This window comes from Lichenostomus cassidix, chromosome 1 (assembly GCF_008360975.1).
Source record: "Lichenostomus cassidix isolate B80296 chromosome 1, HeHo_3.0, whole genome shotgun sequence".
In the NCBI taxonomy this organism is placed as follows: Eukaryota; Metazoa; Chordata; class Aves; order Passeriformes; family Meliphagidae; genus Lichenostomus; species Lichenostomus cassidix.
In genome coordinates, this window is record NC_139479.1 from 32,356,807 (window position 1) to 32,377,389 (window position 20,583).

Here is a 20,583-nt window from a genome sequence, read left to right on the forward strand (position 1 = left end):
CAAACCAGCAAAATGAAAATCAACTATGTATTTTAAATACAGGATTTATTTTCTTAAATTGATGAACTAGTTGAATTTTTTTACCTCAGTGTCAGGGAAAACAATTTAATACAAAACATCTAAGGTTATCACAGACTATATTCTGCTGAAATAATTTCAGGCTCTCTGGGCATGTACTGAATATAGTAAGGGGGAAAAAAAAAGTCTTATTTTCAAATAGTCTTTTGCTAGTTTACAGTTTTTGAGCACTTGCATCATAACCTGAATTTAGTCAACATCTTTTGAAATTATGCCATCTAGTGATGAAGTATGGGATTTGGAATCACAAAGTAAAAGGTTTGTGACCCACATCCTTCCTATCCTTGAAATAGAAATCTAGGAAATAGGAAGCCACTGCTACTTGAAATAGATTCCAGGTGGCACAGTCCATCATCCAAAGCAGCATGAAACTTCACATATTTCAATTCATCTACAGGTTATCTATTTTGTTACTCACACAGAACATGCAGGGTGGGGAAAGGAAAGGTGGGCAGATCTTGTTTTTTGAGGGGGGTCAGGGGAATGAGAACATCTGGATACAGGTGATAAGGTCCCAAAGTGGACTAAGATGCATGATACACTCATCTCACAAATTAAAACACTGGGAAAAGTTAATGCTTGTAACAACAGAAATACATACACAGAGCTATGAATAAAAACAGCAGACTAACATTCAGTTTGATAGAACCAATGCAATCTTGGCCTTTGCTGTATTTTCAGCAAGAGAATGCAGGAAGCAAAATGAACTCTCATTTTAAAGGCAGGGCAGTATTTCAAGTGCCACTATTCTGACTAAAATCTCTTAGGAGTCTAGTTCACATGAATACAATAGTCTGAATTACAAGTGTCAGCTACCAGTATACTCATTCTTCCTACTTTCCACACTGTCCAAGTTCTCAAATTTACCACTTAAGAATCAGATGAAAACATCTATCTTTTTCATCAAAAATTGCTTACCATTCTTTAACAAATAACAATTAAATACCTCACAATTACTTTGGTTAAATTCTCATCAACTTAGTATATACTTCACTAACACCTCAGTATTCAACCATGGGAATTAAGAGCATCATTACTAAGTCAGGAGAAAAAAGCAGCTTACAAGTGACTAAAGGGCTATCACTGTAAACAGTTATATTTCCCAGGAAATAAATAATGAGGAAACCCAGAAGACAAGGAGCTTATTTGTTTCTTCCAGTGCAAACTACTCTTCTGAAGGGGTAGCATTTATTAACTGAGGGGTGGGGTGTTTTATCTGTGGTTTTCCTTAAATCTCTAAAATAAATTCCCTGTAAGCTGTTTGGTGACTGCTAGCAAAGTTTTGCAGGTCCTTTTTTCATTTTATCCTTTCAATCATGGGAGCTTGGTAATTTCTCATAAACATATGCCACTGTTTTGCCCTTTCATTCTTTGTATGTAGAAATGCAAGAAGTTACAAATCAGAAGATACCAGCTGGACTAAGACTGTTGAGTGCTCCAAAGGTTTCTTACCAGTTTAGGTTTTAGTTGGTCCTCACTATCTCCATGCCCAAGGCGTCCATATCTTCCCTTTCCCCACGTGAAAAGGTCTCCTGCAGCTGTAATACAAGCGCTGTGTGCTCCCCCAGCAGCAATGTCAACCACTTCAATGCCTCTCAGAGACTCAATCACACGAGGGCGATCACAAGGGCTGAAAAGGAAAACATCTGTCAGGACAAAACTTTTGAGACAGAGCATTCACATTCACCAGTGTATGGATAGAAGCTTTTAAAACAAGAATGAGGACACCTAAAATCACTGAGTATTTGCTTTGCTCCAGTTTAATATCCTAAAGATGAGTTTTTAATATCCTAAAGATTTATTTTTAACTAGAAAAATTCAATCAGATTCATTTAACTAGAAAAATATATCACTCAGAAATATATAGAGAGAGGCCTATAAAAGCAAGAAGTATTTTACCATATATTACAGAACTACACGTAAACTGAAACTACAAAAACACTTTTATTAAAATCTAGTCAAATCTATCCTGGAAAATAAGTCCAATGTAAGACACATTACCAAAATTTCTAGCGTAAAATGTACTAGTATAAAAACATAATGTTGCCCCCATGAACTTAAGCACTCTTATTTGGTTCAGAACATTATTATCTGTAACACAACAGAACTTCTCACTTAATGGAGGCAACAGTGCATATGTAAATCAGAAGGACAATAGCAGTTTTGCTATCTAAAGTATCTGGAAATTCCACATACCTACAAGACAGATGCTAAAGTAAAGCCACTGAACTTTTCATATTGTCTTCTAACATATCTGTGGATGCTATACATAAATCAGAAAAACTGCTTACCTGAAAAATATGTTGAAGCTTTCAAATTTTAAAAGGTATGTTTCCACATCACTGCTTTACCCTGACTTGTGTGTATAGGGAACACTCATACAGCACTTTTAATATATAGCAACTGTGATAAGTATCCACTAACAGTTTTTTTAAATAACATTTCAAAGTGTTACTTGCCTTCGGTTTCCATGACCAAGTTTGCCATCCTCTGCTTCACCCCAAGAATAAACTTCTCCCTCAAAAGACAATGCCAAACAGTGCTTTCCTCCTGAGTTCACTGCAACTTTCTTTATGAACACATGTTGAATGGATTCCAGTAAAGTTGGAGTAGAAACTGACTCTGTTCCTCCAATTCCAAGTCTACCACCTGCTCCATATCCAGTGGCATATAGCTTTAAAGTAAAGAATAAAATTAGTTTTGTTTGCCTCATGCAGAACATTCCCTAGAAATTAATTCTAGAGAAGAATTCTTAATATATGTACATCGGAAAGCAGTTCAAAAAAGTAAAAAATCCAGTTGTTTACAGGCTTCCTATTTTCTCTCTTTTGGAAAACAAGAAATACTTTAAAGTATTTCACAAAAAAAACTTTGGGAAACTGTGGCTCTATTCAAGTCAGTAAGAACTCTCCCTGACTTAAAAGATTTAGTTTGAAATACTAAAGCTTATTTTGTAAAACTATCAAGAGACCATAGCTTTGCTTGATGACATTACAAAATCATTTATTACCTCTCCTTCCAAGAAGCCCTATTTTAGTTTTTGTTCTTTCTTCTAATAGAATATACACACCTAAACACAGCTGCTTCTTTCCCTTCCATCCATAAATACGATTTTAATTACTACCTTCACCTCTTTTTGTCTCTGAAAATAAATTTCTTTCAACAGAATGATGTCAAGAAATGCCATTAATCTGCCCTTTACACTTCTGTGAATCATTAGCAAGGATGATACTAACCCCAAGGAATCATTACAGTACCTCACTAGATGAATGTAACTGTTACACAAAGTTCTAGCTAAAATTCTCCATCACGTCCTTAACAGCTGCCATCTGTATAAAAATAAAAACTTTTCAAATTCATGAACTGCTTTTTTTCTCCTATACCTTACACTAAATTTCTACATTGAAAAGAAAATCTGAATGATTCCTTTTTGCTCACCATTTGAGCATCTGGAAATTAGATCCTGCAATATCTAAATAACATTTAGCCAACTGTGAATAATCTCAGATTACACTCCTCCACTGTTGGAGAGAAATAATCACCCCTGTTTTAGGGAACTCCGTGAGCATGCTGTTTGTACCCAACTTTGTTTTCCAAAATCTGATCATATTTTTGAACTGAGAACTAAAATACATGTCTTGTTTCACCCATGTAATGCTATAGTACACTGCATTCCTAGGAAGTACTGGTGGAGTTGTAACAGCTCAGATTCTCTAAAAAAACAAAACCAAAACAAAATTACTACTACTACTAACAAGAATCCTGTGCTATGCACATTATTTTTCATTTAGCCACACCCATTCTGACCGAGGGTGAAATATTTCAAGGGAGTCAAACAAGCAATCATTTACTGTATCCTTACTTTCCCATCAGCAGTCACTGCAAACAAAGTCTGTTCACCACCAATTAGCTGCACTGGTCTAAGGGTAGCAAGAGCTTCGCATGGAGTTGGGACTTTGACTTTTGCTCCTTCAATTCCACCAAGCTGTCCTCTGTGATTATGACCCCAACCATAAATAGTTCCACTCCCTCCAGCTGAAAGTGTCCAATCATCAGGTCGTCTGCAGAAAATGCAAACCAAACAAAATCTTAGAAGAGATTTTTAAAAGTCACAAAAAAAGCAGTTTATCACTGTTCAACAAAGTATCACAAGACCAAACCAGTAATAGCTGAAAGAAATTACCTATTCATCCACTGGACAAGCTGCTCATCCTGCTCTCTCTTAAAGACATCATGGCACTCATGAAGAACATCCATATTTTCATTATCTGCCATTAATTCTCGGATTTTCTTTGCCACCTGTGAATTATTTTGCATTGAACAACTTTATTCAAATTATCGGTTACTCCTTTCACAGTTGGCATAAAATAACTCAAACTCAGTGTATCTTTTTACATGTTCCATTAACCATTCAAGGTATTCCTGCAGTACCTCATCCAGGAAGAGGCGAGGTAACGGTGTCCTTTTATCAAGAGCCACAGCAACCCTGGATGCCATGCAGTATCTCCTGAACCAGGCCCATTTGTGTGTCTCTGCACAGCAAGGGAGAGTGTCCAACTCCAGATCACAAGCCAGAGCCACAAGCACCTGCAGACAATCAGAAAAGAGTTTTAGAGATTTATCAAAAATGCAACAAAAATCAGTAGGCATTTCATAGAGATGAACAGCACATAGGCCAGTAGGGCCTGACCCAATCTCAAAGACACGTAAAGTGCAAGGGACACAAAGAGTCTGAACATTACCCTCATGGATGGGCTAACATCAAGTGTACCCACACTATCTCACATGGTTAGATATCTAATTTCCTCTTTCAATCCAGTAATTTTTATAACCTCCCTGTGAAACACACTCCTAGATTAACTAACTTTTCCATATCAAATACCATGTGCTTAACCTTTTACCTTCCATGTCTAAACTAAGACTCCTTTGTACAATTCAATAAATTTTCTATTGATTTTCAATTTGACTCAATTTCAAATCAATCTTTCAGATGAATATTGTGAATAGCAGATTACTTCCTCCTCCTATAAACCTTTAAGTTTTTAAGATAGAGACACCCTGTTTACTTCACTTTTATACTACAAAGGAGGCTTTATCAGCCTTTTATTCTTGTTCTTCTCTAGAACTTCCTCAGCTTGTTTATTTTTACTTTGAAGTACAGGGTGCCTCTAAGACATTGTTATCTGCTCCAACTGGATATAAATAAAACCTTCAGAGTACTGAACTAACTAAATAGAAATACGCAACACTCCTATTAGGACAACTCAAAGTCACTTACCAAAAAGTTTGCTTACAAAATGTTTTTCTGTGTTTCTCTGCCCAGCTAGTTACTCCTTTTTTTCACTTGTATATTTGATTCTCCTTTTAGAAGAGTATCCTGGTTTTGTCAGTAAATGTTTCTGACATAGAACTAGGTAAGCTCAACACATTTCAAAAAAATCCCAGAACTATTTTAATGTATTCTTTACTGATTGTACTGCATTACCTTAAAGAAAGGGCTGTGGAGCAATTGCTTGCCACCTCTCACAATGGGGTCTTCATAGTCAAACTGTCGCTGCAAAGCTTCTGGAAGACCTTTAACCAGAGCAGCTAAAGCACTCCCTGTGAAACTCTAGAGACACCACACAACCAGAAAGTTAGTCGTCCTGTATGCATTACAGGAAGCACATTATTTAGAAGACTGTGACAAAACACAAATAACTTCCCAAACCACAGTTAGCTGTGTGAAGTACCATTTCCATCCACTTCTTAAAACAAAATTATTCCTACCACTTTTTGGCACTTCCAAAAGCACATCTATACAGACTTGGAACGAGGCTTTTTTTTTTCTTTTCTAAACTGGAGTACCTTTACAGACTTACAGACCTGTGCAAGAAGACTATTCATTTGCCCATTTCCTATTTTGCCATTAACACAAAAAACATCAGGGCTAGCACTTTAATGCTTCACATACATCTTAATGTGAAAAATGTGGAGAGCATCACTGCCCTCTTACCAAAGCTCGTGTTTCTCCCTCATTATCCCCCAGGATGCGGTTGATGTTAATGGATTGGCCAAACTCCGTGGTGAGCAGCTTCCGAAGTCTCTGCAAGGCCCACATTCTGTGGCCAGCAGCTAAGGGAAAATAAGCACACAAAGAACATAGTTACTTGAAACAATCATCTTAACTTCAAAAAACCAGACAATTTTAAGATTGTACCCACCTAAGGCACTCAGTTGAGCACAAGCTGCAAGAGAAGCTGCCAAGCGAGGAACTATGCTCCTGTTGGAAGCAAAATTTAGGCGAAAATCCAACAAACACGTAACCAAATCCATTGAGGGACATGAGAGAATGCAACGATCTGAGAGAAGGTCTTTAGGACCTGCAAGAAACAAAAAGCAACAACAACAAAAGAGCTGGGGAAGGTTCATCCTCAGACTGAAACAAGAACAAAACATAGACAGGATTTAGTTGACCAAACACAGCACTCTAGAGTGCCAGTCTGCATCTGATTTATCTGCTCTACTTTCCTTTGAAGAGACTGGAAGAAAGATGCACTTTCACGACTTAATTCACCTAATTTTAAAACAGATGCACTTCAAAAAATAAGGGCATTTCAGATGAATTGTGTCCCAGAAGTATCCTCTCTTCACTGATGAAGAGCCAAACTAGAGCAACTACAAAGTATTTTTCTCCCTTCTCTATGTATAAGTGCATGTCTCAGGACTTAGCTGAAAACGCTTCCTAAGTATGAATGAAAATGTTTTCTTAGTATAAACGTGAATGAGCTATTGAACTTTCTTGTGTAAATATCACACAGTAAGTTCAGTGTAAAAGCAAACAATAAAATCTACTCTTCCCCTCCTGTAAATTATGTCTCTGACACCTTACCTGCAGCTGGCATGATAGGGTAAACTGTAAATCTCCACCCCCATCCATTCACAGAGCCATCACTGATGAACTTCCACTTTAACTCATCCCCTGGGATTCGCAATTCACTAGACCAGTCTGACCACTCACGACCTGTTACAGTGGGCAAGACAAACATATTCAGCTAGACTGTATGAGCCAATATGCTAGCCACTCATCAAGAGCAACAGCTTAAATATTATAAACATCACACAAAGGCATTCAAGAAAAAAAGCTATGTAAAGCACATGAACATAAATGTAAAGATGTTATATTAACAAAACTAAGTCTTAAAAAGTTCAATTAGAAGTGCTAGCAGATAGCCTCAGTACTTTTAGTACCATATTCAGGAGGCAACTATGAAAGCTTACTAAAATCCATTGTCCTATCTTCAAATTATCTTTCATATTACAAAAAGATGTAACAACACATACATTAAATTAAGCTTTACAGCTTCCAACCAGGAACAAACCAGAAATATCTCAGTAATGAAATACATCTGGGGAAAAAATGGGTCAACATTAAAAGCCCACCTCATGACTGAACAGGCAGTAACTACTGAGATCCTTGCACATGATGTAGTGTATGGGTAAGTTCAACACAAAGTATGATGAGATTAAAAATGTTCCTCCAAAACCTACTACAAAGTAATAGTGCTTAAAAATTAAATCAGAGATATGAAGATTAAAGATGTGAAGAATTCATGTAGTGTCAGATACAAAAGCCAGAGCAAGAAACAGAAAGAAAGAGCACCAAGCTATTATTTTGGACATTTGACAGCAGAAGAGCATTTGTCCTGACTATATAAAAGCTGAAATTTGTCTAAGTACTACCTGAGAAAGGAGAAACCTAGTAAAGTAAGTATCTTTTTCCAATTTGTTAAAATACATTTTGTTTATGCAGAAATTCACACATGTTGGCAGGGGTGCTGAACACTGATTTTTTACACTCTATCTGCTCTTTGGAAAAACTGGACAATATAACATGCACTTCCCAGAGATTCTCTATATCCAAAGACAGAAGATGAATTTTTGTGTCTAGATCCCACAAACTTTTTACCTTAAAAGACAGAAACAATTTACAGAGGTTTTCCTCTTTTTTACTGGCAAATCCCAAACAAGAAGTCAGTCACAGACAGTGTTGCATTTCATTCAGCATTTAGGAGTAAATCACACAAGACACTTCTGTAAAGCACTGGTCCTCCTAACCTGATCGGACAGACACAATTCTGTTGACTCCATCCATGATGGTGAGTGGATCGTGACGCCGCTCTGTAGAACACTGGCGGTCAAATTCTACCCTCAGTCCCTCAGCACCTAAACAGCAACAGAGAGTTCACATATTTCTACAGAGCAATCATTACCACAGACAAATGCAGTACTTTAGAAATCCACATGAAACCAAACGCAGTTGTTTGGAAGACATAGCTCTCATTAATAAAAACAATTTATTTTGATTTAATGACCTTATTTGTCTGTAATTTCTTCTCTTTGAAAGGCTTAAATCACAGCAAGGTCATGTGAGCAGGGGTTAACAGACAAAAGACCAAACTAGAACATTTAAAACTGAAGTTGCAGAAGACAACACCTATTTACAGTTAAGGCAAAGAGCTTTTTGTTATCTGTAACTTTTGGTAAGTACTAAGTAACTTACTGAAGGAAGCACTAAATGAAAAGACATCATTAAAACAAAAAAGTATTTCCCTTGCTCAAAACTAGAAGATGAGCTTTCAATTACTGACCCTGAAGAAGACTCAGTCCTTCTCAGCTCAGTAACTGAACAGTAATGATATGCAACTGGAATCACACTCACTGAATCCAGAAACGCATATTGTATAGAATTGAGACTTTCATCAGCATGTAAGTGCTTCAAGAAATACTTTTTTATAGCAACAGGACACATAACATGGCTTTAGAAGTTCAATACAAGTTTTTGTGACTTAAGGAACAATTTAATGCAGGCAGGCTTAAAAATAATTGAATCTTGGTAGCATAAGTAAGAATTCTGTACCTGGTATTTTAACTGTGCCACTGGAAGATGTATCATCGGTGTATGGGTGGCTGCTCTCTACCACAACTGGTTGTGAAGAGAGGCGACCACTTTGTGAATCAGTTGCTACATCTTCTAGTTCAGTAACACAAAGCTCCAACAACATATCAGCAACCTAAGAAAAGAAAAATACACACTTCACAAACTATGTTTCATTAGTCCAAGAAATATAAACAAATTACTATTCTTCCCAATTTTAAAATAAATAACTTGTTTTTGGAACTCTGATTCATAAACCATCATATTAATTCAAAATTACTCTTTTTGGTAGTGCTAGAGCTAGAAAAATCGTTAAACTAAGAGCCAAAAACTTCAGTTTTCAGTAGGTAAACAAACAATTGTTTTCCCTTACAGAAAAAGCAAACTATTGAATCTAAGCTATGGAGCAAAGACAAAGAGATTAATGAAAGGCATAAATATTTAACCAGTATGTAATATTGCAAAACACTGTTTAGGGAGGAAATGCCAAAAGTAATAATTTCAAAAGAACAGTTTCTAATAAAAATTCTGACTCCAAAGCCACAAAAATCACACATAAACCCAAAGTTGTTCAGCTATTCACTAACCCTAGAAGCAAAACAACCAGAATTAATGTATAAGTGCACATAAATCATGTACCTAATTAGACTGGAAAAACTACATCTCAAGCCCAATGTAAATAGCTAATCATTGTAAATTGGGCAGGGGGAGTAACAGTTTTAGAAATCTTAAAAGAAATGCATTGTTACCCATCAGGAAAACTACTATTTGAAAGGTAAGGCTACAAGAAATATTAAATAGCTTTCAGTTCATTACTGTACACAGATATTCTATAAATAATTTATGATTTGTAACATTTTGTCAGCTATGTCAAAAAAGCCCCACACCCATGGATACTTTCTATAGAGTTCAAAACTTCAATGCATGAAACCTAAATCTTAACAGTTAAGAACTATTATATCGTTAACAACACAATACACTAACAGCATTTTTGGCTAGCCATAATGAATCAACTTGAAAAATAAACTCAGATGCAAAAAAAACCCAAAAAACCAGTAATGGAAGTTTTTAAACTAATATTCTGCAGATTGAAGAAACAGAGCTTGGTTAATTCAGCTTTATTCCAATAACCACAGACACTTGACCAATATGTACATACATTAATTAAGCTTCCATGTTAATGTCTAATTGCAGCATAAAAAATTGAGGAATTAGTTTGTTACTGACATCTGTAGCACATATATATATTGATGTAATATTTCCATTAAAATGGTTAAAGCTCACATGCATTTAAGTTCAACTCAAGTTTTCATGTTTAATAACTTTCTCTTTATGTTGAGCTGCACTTCCAATACAAGAAACTATTCCAGCAAGTTAGTAATAAAAAAAGCATAGTTAAAATGCAACAGAAACAACACCTGACCTGTGGGTAAGCTGTGCCCATGCCAGAGAGCACAGCAGAGAGAACATCTCTTCCCTTTTCACCTGCTCGGTTGGACACTGCAAGCTTTAGCAGGTCAACCATGACTCGCGTGTCATCTGGTACCAGGAGACTTGTGAATTCATCCAAGTACTGTGGTTCTGGGCCAGATACCTTACTTTGACTTTCTACATCCTACAAAACAAACAACACACATCCCTCTGTCTTTGGATAGATTTTAAAAAATGGAGTAATTTTACAGAATAACTTTTGAAACACAAAAAAAAAAAAAAGCAAAACTACTTCATAAAAGCATGGTAAGTTTTAGAAGTTTTTTTTTTTTACAAGTTTTTTAAGTTTAAGACTTAAGTTTTAAGAAGTGTATTGACAACATTACTTCTTTGGTTTTTGTCATGGTTTCTGCAATAATACTGGCAGCTCCAGGATCATCTGTGACTGGAATGAAAGGACGGGAAGAGGCAGCAGCAGCTGAGGGAGTAACAGCAGATGGTGTCACAGCATCTTCTGAAGGAACAACCTAGACAGAACAAATAATAACTAATGAAACTGCCAACAAGTCGTTGTAAAACCTTAAAGAGTTGAACTATTTACTAGAAGGGCTACTGTTCAAAGACAGCAGCAATTTAAAAACAGTATTAAGTCCAAAACCAACAGATTCACTGCCTGTACTTTTAGCTTCTATTTTATGTTCCTAGTGTGGGTAAAACAGCCAACACTCCCCTCAATGGCAGCTGCTACAAAAACATACAATAAAACATCAGTGCTTGCAGAAAAGTCTACAAAGTAGAAGACAAGCCCTGACAATACATATCAAATTCACAGTTCATCGAAGCAAAAGAGACCTCTTCAGTAGTATGCCTTTTATTTTTTCTGCTTTTGTTAGCAGCTGGGAATCAGAGTAGAATTTCATTCAGGGCCTCATGTCTACATCAGTTGATCTAAGTTGACAACTAGATTTCATTAAATAATGCTCAAATATCCTGTTATTGACTTTTTTTTTAATATCACGCCTGTAAAATTAATTCAATACTTCTAAAATACTAGTAGAAATCATCACAATTGCATTTAAATGACACAATGCTTTCTGAAAGTTCAAAACTGATTTCACATTAAAATTTGAGTTTTTTCAAATCTGACATGAGCAGAGAATCCAGTTCTAAAATTAGAGCATGAAGGAATTTTTTATTCTCTGCTACCATCAGACTATTTGAGATATTTTTCAGCTTTACTGGCAAAAACTGATGAAAAAAAATAATGTGACACTTTACCTCCCCTCTCCTGTCCTGCCATGGGTTTGGGCTCAGCCTCTCCTCGATATCTCCTACAAGCACACACTCATCTCCATTTGCAGGACTTCCTGCAGAAGTAGCATCTGATGGTGGGGCTGGTGATGAAGAGGGACATTCTACTGGTGCAATCATACTTGCAGGCATCAGTGCTCCAACAACTGCATCCCTGAAATCATTTAGGATGGATTAACATCAACCTAATTATATTTCCTTGTTAAACATGAAAAATGACATTAGCTTGCCTTAATAAAATAAAGTAAGGTTTCCACGCTCCAGAATGCAGAGAGTAAATAATTGTTATTCTCCTTTGGGCCTGATGCTTCAATATTTAACGTGAGTTTCTCTTTATAAATTTTAGCAAAAATATTCTCCTCTGCACTAAAAAGGGTACTGCAAAGTTTCATTGTTCTTTCCACTCTGTCCTCCACTGCTTCCTCCGTATCATCCATCATAATTTACTTACACTGCTTCTACATTATTTACTTGAGCATTCCTAAATAAACAATTTTTTTCCCCAGGCAATGAAACTTTTGTAAACATAACCACATGAAGCTAACATTAAAACCAAAAGAAAATTTAAATGAAGCTTAGGGCCATCCTGAGGAGTCCAAAGCTGTTAAACAATTTCGACCCGACCCAAGAGTCCCTAATAGGTGGTAATTTATGTAACCTTTTGCTCTGCAACAGACAAGAATGTTTCCATGCCTACCTGGCATACATGATTTGTAATGCGATCAGTATATGAGAGAGTGCCTGCTGTTTGGCAACATTCCCATCAAGTGACAGGAGAATCTTAGCAAGGGAAGGGCGATTTGGCTTGGAACTGTTTGCCCCACTGATTTTGTTACTGGCAGCAGAAGAATCTGCATCTGAAGGAACACCTAAAAAGAGGTGGAGGGGAAAGAGAAGGTAAGCATTTTTCAATGGTATAATACATAAAAGGAACTCATTCATCTAATTTCTTGTTAAAGCAAAAAACATGACTGTAAAACTAAGTCTACAGTAGATTCTTAAACTGCACTTCCTATAGTTACAATATTTAAGTCAATACTGTGGCTTTCATAAAATAGTATTTGAACTTGTTACTTACTCACAAAAAGTAAGGTAACACAGATAGAAATATTTTGGTAATCATCACCTAAACTAAGTTTAACTTACACAAACATTCTGAAATAACAAGAATATTTCGCAGGCACACATTGCCTTGGTCATGAAAAAGCTTAATTAGCAAAATGTTTTATGTTCTTATATTCAACACAAAACACTGCTATTTTGAATCTCTAATTTTTAAGTCACTTATCATAGATGTAAGAGGTAATGTGTAAGAAGTTTAATATTACTGTAGCATTCATTTACTATTACCTCCACAAGGAGAAAGTTCTTGGGGTGTTTGAGAAAGCATGTTGCATTTTAATTTAAAAAGTCTACTTTCATTAAGAGGTTTGGTTGGGTTTGTTTTGGTTTTTTTTAAAGGTGTATTTTGGTTTGTGATATTTTTGTAAATGGATTTCTTTTGCACTCTTCTGTCACCTCTTAAATCACACACAAAAACAAACACTCCAATGGCAGTAAAGGAAAAACAATGTAAGGCAACAAACACCAACCAAGATAAGAAGCACCTAAAGGGTCCCTCGCTGTCTGGAAAAGTACTGGCTCATGAACAGATGGTGTAGCTACATCCACCGTTGTCCATGCCACACTGTGGGAAGATCCACAAGCAACACGTGTGATTTTCTGGCCTTCCAAGCCCTGGACAAGAGTGGGTTTCCTATTGACTGTAGTAGTTCCATTGCCTTGTTGCCCATGGTCATTGTCACCCCAAGCGTAAACCTGCCAGGAAAAGTTTCCACATATTACTTGGCTTTACTGCTTATCTCATTGAATTTTTTTTTTTAATTCCTAAAAAGAACTTCAGTGATTTGTGCCAGTAATCTAGGGCACTTTAGAGAATCTACTGTCATGACATTTTCCCCCTTCATTAAATAATGCAGGCATTATCATACATTAAAAGAAGGGGAAAAAAAAAAATCAAAGCAGCACTTTATCAGATGATTCATAAATTATTGCCAATTCACAATTGATCAGTTGATTCATAAAACACTCAATGTTCACAGTGAACAGTAAGTTAGAAGAATTACTTGCTTAATAATTACATTAAAGATCTGAAACAATATTATGATAAGGCTGAAAAATCTGTCCAGAATACTTTCTGCTTCTGCATTTCCAGAGTAAGAAGCAGAAAGCTGATCATGAGATAATACAAGGAAAACACTACAAAAGCTCCTATGACAAAAATATTTAAACTCCAATCCTAATATGAAAGCTAATACCTTTTAAATTACAATCATGCTTATATTTATGCAAGACTTTTAAAAGCAGGTAAATATAAGTAGAAATTTTTATTTGATTTGATCAGTACAAATACCATTATACTTTCCTTCCTAAACACTTTAGTTCATACATTTCTGCATCAAGGAAAGAGGAGAAAGGAGGGTGATGCACAACATACCTGTCCAGTGTCAGTAACTGCCAGACAGTGGAGTGCTCCCACAGCCACGTGCACGATCTTCTTACCCCTCAGTCCTTCCACAACCTGGGGCTTTCGCACATGTACGTCTGTGCCATGGCCCAGCCTGAAGTAGTCACCCTTACCCCTGCAACATAAACGTAACATTCAAAACAACTCTGCAGTTGACACGTTCCTCTTCACTGCAGCTTCCCAACTGAATATACTTAATTTATCACTGCATTAAACACCCACAGCAACCAGCAAATGCTTCAAAACTGAATTACAAAGGCATGAGAATGAGGATAACTGCAGTTCTATTACACCATAGCTTCTCATCTCAATATACAAGGGCATGATTATGACTGTTTTTTGTATGCAAAGCAACTGGTATTACATTTAATCTCCTCTGCTGCAGAAACACTGCAGTAATAAATGCTTACAAAATTCACATGTTTTGATAAGACTTGGACAGATTTATACTACTGAGGATACACCTAACAACAACAGAACCTTTAACAAGTCTACTCCCATGAAAAAAATACACAGGAACTAAAATGTTGTCAGAATTGAGTTTTTTCTCAATGTTGGAAGCCTCAGTATAGGTTCAAGTCTCCATAATTTAAACTACTCCAAAGTTGTTATACACAAACTGCACTAAAAAAATAGCCTACACAAAAGTAATGTAAACACCTTTAAAAGCCTCTACCAAGAATGTCAGTAAAGAAACAAACATCAGAGATTTCTCCCACTATGTTTTTAGTAACCACTCACGTGGTTCTTTTGCTCACCACCATTTTTTTCTCAAGAAAGGTTATGTTACAATGGAGAGAAACATGATACAGAGCACCGTTATCTACCTGAAGTTATAACCCAGAAGTTGTGATTTTTTTCCTCACACCATTACAAATCCAAGAAGAAAAGTTTAGAAGCAACTCAGCCATCCTAAAGTGCAGACATTTGAGCTGAAATAGACCTGAAAAAATTTCCTTGTAGACTTGTAATGTCATGTAAGAGCTGTAAATTTTTGACTAGACGTAACTGTGTTAAGGAAAACTAGGGCAGGGAAGGAATGAACAATTTTAGAATGAGTTCTTGAAAGGAAAAAATGACTGCCAAATTCCCTTTTCCCTTGCTCTTTTTGTCACTACAAAAAAAAAGTAAGAGGAGGGAGAGCAAGAAAGAAATACAATTTCCAGTGGCTACTCTGAAAAACAACATCTCTGTTAAAAACTTTTCTCCCCTTTAACAACAGTAGCAGCTTATAAAAATGAAAGTTTTGTGAATTTCTCTTCATATCCTTCAGCAACTGCTGACAAATAACACAACGAAAATGACTGGTTTAAGTCTACTGAGCTTTGATATACATCTAATGGGTCACCGTCGTATTACACAAGGATGGGGTAAGACCTTGATCTGGTTAGTGCTCTGATGCTGACCTGCCATGCAGTAAACTCTCAGATTTTACAAAATGGCTTATAAATTTGAAAAGCCAGATTTGTGTTCAAAACAAAGCAGAAACAAGCAGGCAAAAAGAAGAAAAATAAAACCATATCTGAGTAACTCTGAGTGATCATCTCAGACCAATTCTTGCTCCAAGGCATCATTACTGACAACTTAGTGGCCTTCTGAGCAGCAATAAGCTGACCAAGCTGTTGCTGTCTTCCTGTGTCCCCAGCGAAGTTCTTCCCACCTGCTCTGAACTTCAGCTACTTCCTTAATCTCCTGCATCCTCACTCTCTCAAGGCTCTGCTTCAGCTGTAGGCTACACAGTCCAGGCTATGGCTCTCAAGTTATTTTTCCCCACTCCACTCCAAAGTCCTGAATTACCATTTCTTTACATTTTTCATGGTGACCAAGAGAGGGAATGACCTTCCCTTTCCTCCACTAATTCCATAGGACCCAGCCATTCTAAAGAGTTTGACAGATAACAAAGCATGTGACAAGACACAGTGTTAGAGGAATTGAATGGATACAGCTCGTCTGGAAGAGCTGCCAATTCAAAAGACAAAACACACAGATAAGGCATGATTGGACTCAAACAGCATTGAATACAGCAAACACTTAGCAACTTCTTTGTTAATACTTCCTGACAAATGGAACATACCATGTCCATACCACTCCTGACTTGGTCAGTGCCAACGAGAACTGTGCACCACACTCAATCTGACAAACGCCTTGGCCATTCAGTCTTTCAATGTTCTGAGGAATGTTGCATCCTTCACTTCCTCCTCGGCCCAGTTTTCCAAAATCACCATCACCCCAAGAAAACACCAAACCTAACAAACACCAAATTGCAAGTCAAACAGTGATCACAGTACTCCCATGTGCTAGAAAGCTTCTGGAACAATCTACTCCTACCTTCATCTGTTAAAGCAAGAGTCTGAGCATCTCTGCTTCCACAAGCAACCTGAATGACTCGGTGGCCAAGGAGCACTTTAACCTACAAAACAGAAGGAGTAAGTAAGCCTTCAAAGAAATTATGTTTAAAACATTACAAACGTTTCCAAGGTCTTATGACTCATCTTGGTCACTGTGCCCAGCCTAAGCAAAGAACTATCAAGCCATGCTCACTTCAGAATCCAACATTGCTACATGGTAGCTTCCAGCTATGCATCCAAGTAGATGCAGGACATCAATGCTGAAAACAGCACTAGCCATTTTACACCACTTTCCACAGAAGTGACTGGGTCTCTTTGGCCTTTCTGAAATAGCTTTACTTTCACTAGAGGTATTTGTACCAAAAACTAACTTAGATCACTCCATAACAATGTCTTCATACTGCTTTCACGATTTTTGTTGCTTTAGCTTCATGCTCTCCTTTATTAAACACATCTACATTTCGTCAGAAACAAGAGACATTGATTTTACCATCTTAGGCTTCAGCTGTGTGGTATTATCTCCATGTCCTAGTCTTCCATATTCTCCAAGACCCCACGTATACAGTTCACCACTAGAGGTAATAGCAGCACTGTGGGAACTGCCACAGGCAATATCACGGATGCGTTTGGTTTTCAACGCTTCGATCAGCCTGGGTTTATCACAGTTCCTAGAGAAAAACGAACAACAAATCCACTCTGTTAATTATGGAAAAGCCACACAATATACTCCAACCGTTGCAATAAAAATTGTGCAATAACGAACAGCAATCTCAAGATAAAATAAGATGCAACACTCCGATTCCAAGATGTACTCTTCAGAAGCACCATAAGTCTAAAGTTTACATTATTTTAATGTACTTCAAAATTTATTTAAAGTGTATTTTATGCTTCTGCTGCAAAACTTAGGTGAGAAATTCAAAATGTCAATACGATGAATCAACTAAAACAGTGCATAATAGAAAGTGAAAACACATTTCCTGTCACTGCCCAAAGCTGAGTGATTTATTAGCAGTGGACAGAGACAGACAGAAGGGTTAAGAGATGACATTCCCATCCCAACTTTGCTCTTCAAGATAGAGAAATCAGAAATAGAATTTACTGTTAGGCTTCTATGTGAGTACTAGAAATATCTACTCTTCATGTGGTTACAATGTTATCTTAATTCCAAAAAAATATTCAACTCAAGATTTTCTGATATTGACTGTACCAGAACCACCACTTAGACTCCATAAAATTATGCACAGCCTCTGGAAATATTACTACTATGAAATGCCCAAGAGTTCCAAATCTCACTTTCAATACAATTACGTAAAACATGAGGAAGTTGAACACCCAACAGTAATACTGCTCTCATCTGGATTTTCCTTTTCATTAGTCTGACCCAGCCTTATAAACATTTATTTGTTGTAATATATTAGCCATCTGAATTAATTTTTTACATATTATGGGCAGGTCCTCAAAACATATCAGAATGACAAGCAAAGATTTACCCAGCGGCTTTGTTTATTAGGGTTTTTTCTTTCAAAATATTGTTCTGTGGGTACATACAAAGTAAAATATGAGAAAATTCAAATTTTCTTCAAAGCCATCCTTCAGAAGACTAAACTAAGTATTACTGAAAAGTGTAAGAAGTTTATTTCTGGCTAACAAGTTTGTGAACGGAAATCTAAAGAAAAGGGCCATAAAAGGACAGGCTTAAATTATGAACTGTTGCAGCTCAGGAATGTAAAATTACTATGGTTTTTTTTACTCCTTCAGGAAACTCTGAAAACCATACCTTATAAAAGCAACCAAAAACTGTATGTTCAAAAGTAAGCAATTTCATCGGTGACATTCGAAAATATTACTCAAGACTTTATCTACTAAGTTATCTTTCCATATTAATTGAATGCCTTTTTAAATGGCTGAAGACTGCTAAAAATGCTGCACCATAAATGAGCATATACTGTGGGGAAAAAAAAGTCTTCTTACAACACATTTTTTTATTCCTACTGTATTAAAAATACTGGTGTTGTCAATAGTGGTGGTCAGCAGTGCTGTAATACTCAACACAAATCTTTTACTGAAATACAGACAGATTTGGAATCCTTACATTCGACTGAAGTGACCAAGTTTTCCATCATCTCCTTCACCCCATGAAAACACCTTTCCATCAACAGTTAATGCCATTGCATGCCGGCCACCTAGAAGTGCGAACACAAATTTACATTTTTGAGCTTTCAAGCAGCCAGCAGGTCTAGCAACAATTTGACATTGCTGTACTTCTATAATGCAACTGTACCAGCCCTTCAGCTCCACACACATTATTTATTTTCTTCAAAGCTTTCACATGATTTAATTTAAAATAAAAAGCTTTTGTGCAATTAGGTCTCCTGGCACATTGTAAAAGGAAAAAAAAAGCAAATCAATAATCACTCAATTTTCTATTTTCAGAGCTGCAAGAAAAAATAATGAGAAAAACAAACCGACCATTTATAAATATTAAAAATGAAAACACTTTGAATCCAATGGAAAAACCAAAATTACCAAAGTTAACTTCCAGCAGATAAGAAAACTTGTATGGTCTAAATTCACAGATTTTAATAACACAACCATTAGATTTAATCTGTCATTGTGTACAACAGACAGAATTTAATAACCTGTATTTATTTAAAAAAAGAGCATCTGATATGCTAGGGCATCACAGCACCCAAGAAAATTGCAAAGCAACTCTTTTCAGGTTTAATATGTTATGTCTATGTATCTAAGGACAGCAACAGTCAGTACCTGAGTGAACAGCCACCTTCTTTACCACATAGTTGCTGAGAGCTGTAATCTGGCGGGGAATAGGCACAGTTCCACTAGATATTCCTAAACCCAGCCTTCCATTTGTGGCTTCTCCACAGGCATACACTTTACCCTCTACGGTCACTAAAATGAAGAAAACAGTTGGAAACACCATTAGTGTTTCACAGCTCAAAATCTGTTTCTGCCCTTAAACAGTTGTAATTATTTTACACTCACGCTACCTGCGAAAAGGCTTTTGGATCCTCCAGCTACTTGCACAACATTCAAGGCAGAAAGGGTTTCAGAAAAGGAAGGGACTTTTATCTAGAGCAGACAGGAAATTAAAATCATTATGATTCACTTTAATGTTTTACACTTTAAAAAGAAAAGCTCTTAAGTTATAAAGCGGTTAATCTAACCGGTACTTTTGGATGCTTCACACGAACCAATTCATATACACCACGCAAAAGACAAAAACCAATTAAAAATTTTTATACTGAAACTATGACAAATACAAAACCTGAGAAAAAATGAAATGTGATAAAGACAGGGAATTTCTTTTAGTAAAGCTTTTTTATGAAAACTGAAGAATACTGGAAAGGTTAACTTTTTGTTTCTCCAAGTTTTGTACAACTTCCAGGTAGAAAGAATACATTAAAAAGTACATGAAAAGTTTTATTCTATGCATGCAAACAACAGGAACAGAATATGTATAGTGTTATACATTTTTAAAGTAATTAATTCATTATCATCTAAAACAAATAATTGAGTGGCTCATAAAAATCAAGACAGATTTCAGAGTAACAACCAAAATGTAAATTTTCTCCAGTTTTCCACCCAGCAGACATCTACATGTCTTAACAGTAAAAAGCCACTGAAACCTACTCTTTGTAGCTTTCAGTAATAAACTGTAAAATTCTGATTAAGTCTGAACTGAGTTTTATGACTCATATTTTATTTTTTGTTGTTTCTCTTTTTTACTGAAGTATGAAAACAACATACCTTGGAACCTTTTAGCCCTCCCAACTGGTCTTTGTCATTTAGTCCCCAAACAAAAACTTTGGTTCTTATTGTAGCTGCTGATTCAAGCCCAGCTGCCTTCTTTCTAACAAGACTGAACATATTGAGAAAAGACAAAACAGTCAGTTTAGCAAACAGTATGCTGTAGCATAGACACTTTTTTTACTGTATTTACTGAGTTTTAC

At 36.3% G+C, this 20,583-nt stretch overlaps 1 protein-coding gene across 3 annotated transcripts in view; it reads right to left on the bottom strand.

The window, feature by feature from the left end:
* The window catches only part of HERC2 (HECT and RLD domain containing E3 ubiquitin protein ligase 2), a 103,922-nt gene that overhangs the window by 17,266 nt on the left and 66,073 nt on the right, over positions 1 to 20,583 (bottom strand). For all 3 annotated transcript variants that reach the window (XM_085055685.1, XM_085055695.1, XM_085055675.1), the window contains exons 57-80: positions 20,381 to 20,492; positions 19,621 to 19,702; positions 19,379 to 19,522; positions 18,705 to 18,795; positions 17,103 to 17,280; positions 16,593 to 16,674; positions 16,339 to 16,510; positions 14,235 to 14,379; positions 13,330 to 13,555; positions 12,435 to 12,606; positions 11,705 to 11,891; positions 10,813 to 10,953; positions 10,419 to 10,610; positions 8,978 to 9,131; positions 8,176 to 8,283; positions 6,950 to 7,081; positions 6,282 to 6,440; positions 6,074 to 6,192; positions 5,564 to 5,689; positions 4,510 to 4,665; positions 4,262 to 4,377; positions 3,941 to 4,139; positions 2,538 to 2,752; positions 1,531 to 1,708 (exon numbers count right to left, since the gene is read on the bottom strand). In XM_085055685.1, the coding sequence (XP_084911811.1) occupies positions 1,531 to 1,708; positions 2,538 to 2,752; positions 3,941 to 4,139; positions 4,262 to 4,377; positions 4,510 to 4,665; positions 5,564 to 5,689; positions 6,074 to 6,192; positions 6,282 to 6,440; positions 6,950 to 7,081; positions 8,176 to 8,283; positions 8,978 to 9,131; positions 10,419 to 10,610; positions 10,813 to 10,953; positions 11,705 to 11,891; positions 12,435 to 12,606; positions 13,330 to 13,555; positions 14,235 to 14,379; positions 16,339 to 16,510; positions 16,593 to 16,674; positions 17,103 to 17,280; positions 18,705 to 18,795; positions 19,379 to 19,522; positions 19,621 to 19,702; positions 20,381 to 20,492 (3,586 nt within the window). The remainder of the gene's footprint in view (positions 1 to 1,530; positions 1,709 to 2,537; positions 2,753 to 3,940; positions 4,140 to 4,261; positions 4,378 to 4,509; positions 4,666 to 5,563; positions 5,690 to 6,073; positions 6,193 to 6,281; positions 6,441 to 6,949; positions 7,082 to 8,175; positions 8,284 to 8,977; positions 9,132 to 10,418; positions 10,611 to 10,812; positions 10,954 to 11,704; positions 11,892 to 12,434; positions 12,607 to 13,329; positions 13,556 to 14,234; positions 14,380 to 16,338; positions 16,511 to 16,592; positions 16,675 to 17,102; positions 17,281 to 18,704; positions 18,796 to 19,378; positions 19,523 to 19,620; positions 19,703 to 20,380; positions 20,493 to 20,583) is intronic.